At 43.4% G+C, this 5,270-nt stretch overlaps 1 protein-coding gene across 1 annotated transcript; it reads right to left on the bottom strand.

Annotated features, from left to right (window-relative positions):
- Window positions 1-988: 988 nt before the first annotated feature.
- On the bottom strand, window positions 989-3,576 carry klf17 (Kruppel like factor 17). The gene is made up of 3 exons (XM_026314551.2): window positions 3,352-3,576; window positions 2,096-3,218; window positions 989-1,980 (listed from the first exon to the last, which is right to left on the bottom strand). Exons 1-3 carry the CDS (start codon window positions 3,430-3,432, stop codon window positions 1,805-1,807), a joined length of 1,380 nt encoding a protein of 459 aa, XP_026170336.1. The 5' UTR covers window positions 3,433-3,576; the 3' UTR covers window positions 989-1,804.
- Window positions 3,577-5,270: the final 1,694 nt, after the last annotated feature.

Raw genomic sequence — 5,270 nt, forward strand, 5'->3', positions numbered from 1 at the left:
GATATTATACAGTGAGTCTTTCTCAGTGTATTTTCCATAAATGCTTATCAGTGCTTCAGTTTGGGGAAGTAGTTTTTATTCAGTTCCTGTTGTGCAGTAAACTGCTTTAGTCTGTGTTTGTGCTCTTTTTTTATTAAATGACTTTTAAATAAGAAACAACAGTTTTCAACAGTGTGTGTGTGTGTGTGTGTGTGTGTGTGTGTGTGTGTGTGTGTGTGTGCGTTTTGATGCAGCTTGAAGTTTCTGAGCTTGTCATTCCTGCGAGAAGAGATAATGAGTTTGGGAAGAATTTGAATGATTTATACAGTGGGATGAATCGTAAATAATTAATTATAAAATGCAATTAAACTATATCTATAGTGCAAATATAACAGTATATACTTGACATGTTCTCATCCTTTCAAACTGGTAAACACTGCTGATTAGGTAAATGTAATTATATGGATGAACGTTAGAGGGCAGTCTTTCATTAACAAACAAACCTACTCAATGGGAATTAACAACTTTGAATATTGTCATAACAATACTTGTAATGATGTGAAAAGTCTTCAATTCAGTATTGTATATACTCTGTCAAATAGCCTTAATCTAAAAGTTGTTTATCTAAACCCTCTGCAGTTATAAAAGAGCAGCTCAGTTTCTGTCATCTGTTAGTTTAGTTCATATTCTGCAGTAAAATGCTCAAATTGTGTAAATTACTGAAGATGTGAGATTTCAAGTAAGATGAAACCACAAATAACATTCATGTTTTATTAGATGAATGAATGACCTCTAGATTCTAAGATATACTGTCACCATATTTATGTTACCAATTTCAACCCTTCATCTTGAACCTCTTTGTACTTTGATGCTTTACAACTATGTTTTTAATGTGGGATTTGGCTGTGCCAAAAAATAAAATCAGTAGCATGTCATCCGCAGGAGACAAACCTGCAAACCAACTCAAGGCAGAGCTGTGGGCTGTGTAAAAAAAGGGGCAATGACAATCATTTTTATAAAAGCACTTTTATTTTTGAGCCCTTATGAAAACAATAGCATTTCTGGAGAATGTTACAGCTGAGTGGAGGTTTTGTTTCAAGTACAGCATTTCAAAAATTGTCTTTTTCATAGTCAAACCATGTTCTCTCTATAAAACACTGAATGGATAATTCTGAAAAGGAGTTTTAGAACCTGAATTTATTGGCACTGCAAACTTTACCAAAACCAAAGAAGTCATAAATCTGAGCACATAGACTCCAATGCTTAGCAAACCTATAACATCTATTTGTATACAAACAAAATCTTGAGAAAATAGAATAAACAACTGTCCATTAAAAAACCCAGACCTGATTTGAGTAGTATCAAAGGTATTAGATGTAAACATTACAAAAATACAGTTTACATATGTACAATGGGTCCTGCCCACAGTCAGTGTTGTCATTTGGGAAGCAAACACAGGCTTGCCAACAGTCAATAATTTAGTTGAAAGACATGGTGAGAAAATGTCTTAAATATCAGACTAGTATAATTTAGACTATTCATATATGCACAGATATGTACAAAAACACCAGAGAGGCACTTCAATTTGTGTTACGTGATGCACTTTCAGGAAACACCACAACTAGGAATACATCTGTGGCACTTCAGGAAATCCAACACCATGAAGCATGATATAGCTGCTGTTCTCTGTCAAGGCACCACACATGAACTAAGGCACCGTACATGAGTAACACTTTGTTTGAGTTAAATGGCACCAGCGCCTGCTTATTCTGGGATACTCTGGCCATAATCCCATGATTGATTTTGATGTGTCCATAAGTGTGTTCTACATGTGCCTCTTCATGTGGAGCGCTAGGTGATCCGAGCGGGAGAAGGCACGGTCACAGAGATGACACTGGAAAGGTCGATGTCCAGTGTGTTTTCTGAAGTGACGGGTCAGCTCGTCTGACCTGGCGAACTTCCAGCCGCAGCCTTCCCAGTTACAGTGGTATGGCTTCTCACCTGAGAAAAAATAAATGGAAAGACATGTTTAGAATAAGGCTTTTCAGTCCAGGAACAACAACTTCTAAAGCCAAGACGGGTAATTGATTGAAAACCCCAGGTAAAATATGCTTACCTGTGTGTGTCCTCATGTGTGCTTTGAGGTGGGAGCTCTTAGTGTAGGTTTTCCCACAGCCGGGGAACTCGCAGTTGTGTGTAGCCGCGCGTTTTCTGGCCCACGACCTGCGGCCTCGCTTCTGCTTGATGCTCCCGAGTTCATCTTGAGCGTAAAACTCCAGCAACGACGGCGATGAGGGAGGGGTGAGCATCAGGCCCTGCATGGAAGCTGCGTGATGCTGCTGGTGAACGCGCACCGGCTCTCTGTGCATGCTGTACTGTCCTTGAAACTGTTGCACAGTCTGATGTGCGTAGTGCGTCTGGTAGGGTGTGTTCATGTACTGGTTTTGGAGCTGGCTTTGATTAGAGTGAGAGCTCATGGTAGAGTTAAGTTGTGCCAAATGACAGTCTGTGCGTCCCTGATGCGCATGGTGCTGCAATGGGTGCCCACCGAACAACGCACTTTGAGCCTGATGGTGCGTAAAAGCTGCCGGATGCACGGAGCGCATTTGGTGTTTCTCAAACATCTGTCCCATAAAGTCCCCACCAGAGGCAGCCATCATACAAGACTGGCCCGCAGGCTCGGTCTTAATTTTGTATCCAAGCGGTGAAGGTGATGCGGCCGCCCGGTGATGGCCAGGCGGAGTTGAAATTGTGACCGGATTCAACGCTCGCAGCTCGGTGTACTCCCGTCTGTCTCTCGCCTTGCCTGCGCTTTCCGGTGAACCGTCCCCCGGGTAGCTTATCTCAGGAGTGAGAAGCTCCGCCATGAGACTGCGGACTGGACTGGACTCTGTGAAGCTCGCGGTGCCGTGGTAGCTCTGTGCGGTCAGGTGAGGGGAGGGGTTATCGCTGCAGTCTGGCACAGAACCACCGCTGCAGCTCTCGGGAGACTCCGGCAGGGAATACGCACAGTGTTGCTGCTGAGCCGGAGAAATGCTGCCGGGGTTGTTGCTGTTGCTTACAACATCGGAGCCGATTGTGTTTGACAAAATGAACTCGAGGTCCAAGAATTTCCCCAGCTCGTCGTCGTCTTTGGGAATCAACGCAGGAGACTGTACGATGCTGAACTCCACTTCGATGAGCGGATTGTCTGCTCCACCTGTTGCGCTGCTCCTTCCACGCTCATCCACCTTGCACAGCTGTGCGGGAGAACAAACGAAAAACCGCATGAGCCTAATGTGAACAAACGACTTGAACTAAAACCAAATAAATATTCACCAGAAAGAAACTATTTCCTTTTTACACCACCCACATTAAAAACCATCTACTTACATTGTCGAACTGCTTTCCTTCCATCGCTGGGACACTAGGAAACGATGTCATGACAGGCATCACTGCTTCAGCCACAGCCATGGTGCCGATCAAACACAAAATAAAAAGGCGAAAATTTAAAACAGTGAAAGCGAACAGACACTGTCCTCTCTGTCCATATAGCGCCTGGCGTTAACTCTGGAGTATTCCAGGATTCAGGATGTGAGTGTCAACAGAAATTACGGACCTTCTTATAGGTCCTGTACTCATACCGGGAGGTGTGGCCTCTACTTCCCCCTCCAGCACACACACACACACACGCACACACACACACACACACGCACGCGCACACACGCACACACACGCACCTCCCCCACTTCGGCCAAAAGCGCAAACAAACATAAGAAGGCTCTGAGGTGAGTCCAGCAAGTAAATTAGTGCAGATATCACCAAGATATTTCCCACTTTATAAGAATTAAAGAATAAATCTCATTTAAACGAATCAATAAATCTTATTTAAATGGGGCATTTGAAATTAAAGACGCGTATTTTCAAACACATCTACTTATTTCCCCTCTTCCGGAGGATTATTTCCAAAGTCCTACAGTTTTAGGCAAGTTTAGGGAAAACGCGGCTGAAGTGTGAGGGTATGAAATTCACCGCCGCTGCAGGAATTAATCTCATTTCCCTCCAGACATTTCCCTTGAGGCGGACACAGGGGGCGACACTAAACTTGGCAAGAGCCACAAAGTCCCGGAGAGTCAAAACTTCACGCCGTAAAGGATCGTTCAAGACGCAGGAGCGTGCTGTGTTTACGGGGGTTGTTAAAACAAAAAATGCCCCCTAAGTTTCGCCCCAGTTTTCAAACACACATGGGCTATTTCTACCCTCTCTATTACATCTGGCACCTAACCCCAACCCTCTGACCCCAGCCCCCAACCCCAGCCTGACTCCAACCTTAACCCTAAAGCCAAGGCTTAATACCTAAACTGCAGTTTTCAGACAACGCGAGGACAGACCAAAATGTCCTCACTGCAATAGAATAATTCTCAAAACGGTCCTCAAGAAGACAGAAGTACCAGGACACACACACATCATTGATTTAATCCCTGCATGCTTGCACAAACACAAACGTGTGAAGCTGCGGCTCATTCCCGGGCCCATCGAAACAACCTGTTAATCTGGATGTCAACAAAGGACTACATGTTTCTAAATGCCCTGTAACGCTCCCTGAAGTCATTGCTATGGTAATGTACAGGTGGATGGGTGTCGATAGTGGAGAAGTGAGAGCAGTTGGCAGGATATGACTATGAAAAAAGATAAGAGGGAAAACAGAAAGACTTAAATAAAATGTTGGTATTGGTTTTGCTTGGGCAACGTTTTATTAAGCTTTTCATGCAGAGTTATAAAATAGCAGGACTATAGCCAGAACTGCTTTGTATTTCTCCAAATATGTTTTACACAGAAAACAGCTCTTTAGATATTTGGGTTTGTCATATTTTATTTATTCACTTTATACTTTATGTACATTTTTATTTCCCCACATAAAGAGTCGCATAAACTGGGTTTGCCAGGCCCTAAGCCTAAAACATATTAAAGCTGGTTTGATTTACACATAGACCCTTCAAACTGCAACAAAGGCACATGGACTAATCTTTCCTTTCGTTCTCTCTCTGCTCCTACAGGTGTTGTGAGAGGCATGTGCCTCGCAGCTTTCTGCCTTTATACTCTGTTATTTTTAACCAGCCATGGCTTACGCAAAACAAATTCCGGTACTGTATATGAGCCAAGTGGAAATGGACTCTCTTTCCTGAGGAAAAACGAGGCACTTGCTTCCTCTACTTTCACTCTGCAGCAGTCACCTTTAGCTGTAATCACTAAGGATGCAGACATGGAGCAGCTCTTTTTTTTTTTTGCATCGCCTAACACTGACGTTTTTC

Source organism: Mastacembelus armatus, chromosome 17 (genome assembly GCF_900324485.2).
Source record: "Mastacembelus armatus chromosome 17, fMasArm1.2, whole genome shotgun sequence".
In the NCBI taxonomy this organism is placed as follows: domain Eukaryota; kingdom Metazoa; phylum Chordata; class Actinopteri; order Synbranchiformes; family Mastacembelidae; genus Mastacembelus; species Mastacembelus armatus.

Bases quoted from the DNA above. Each gene is read 5' to 3' on its own strand.
- klf17 (XM_026314551.2), bottom strand. From the start codon at position 3,432: ATGGCTGTGGCTGAAGCAGTGATGCCTGTCATGACATCGTTTCCTAGT. The intron at 3,219-3,351 runs GTAAGTAGATGG...TCTCCCGCACAG, and splicing joins AAGGAAAGCAGTTCGACAAT to CTGTGCAAGGTGGATGAGCG. The intron at 1,981-2,095 runs GTAAGCATATTT...ATTTTTTCTCAG, and splicing joins ACACATGAGGACACACACAG to GTGAGAAGCCATACCACTGT.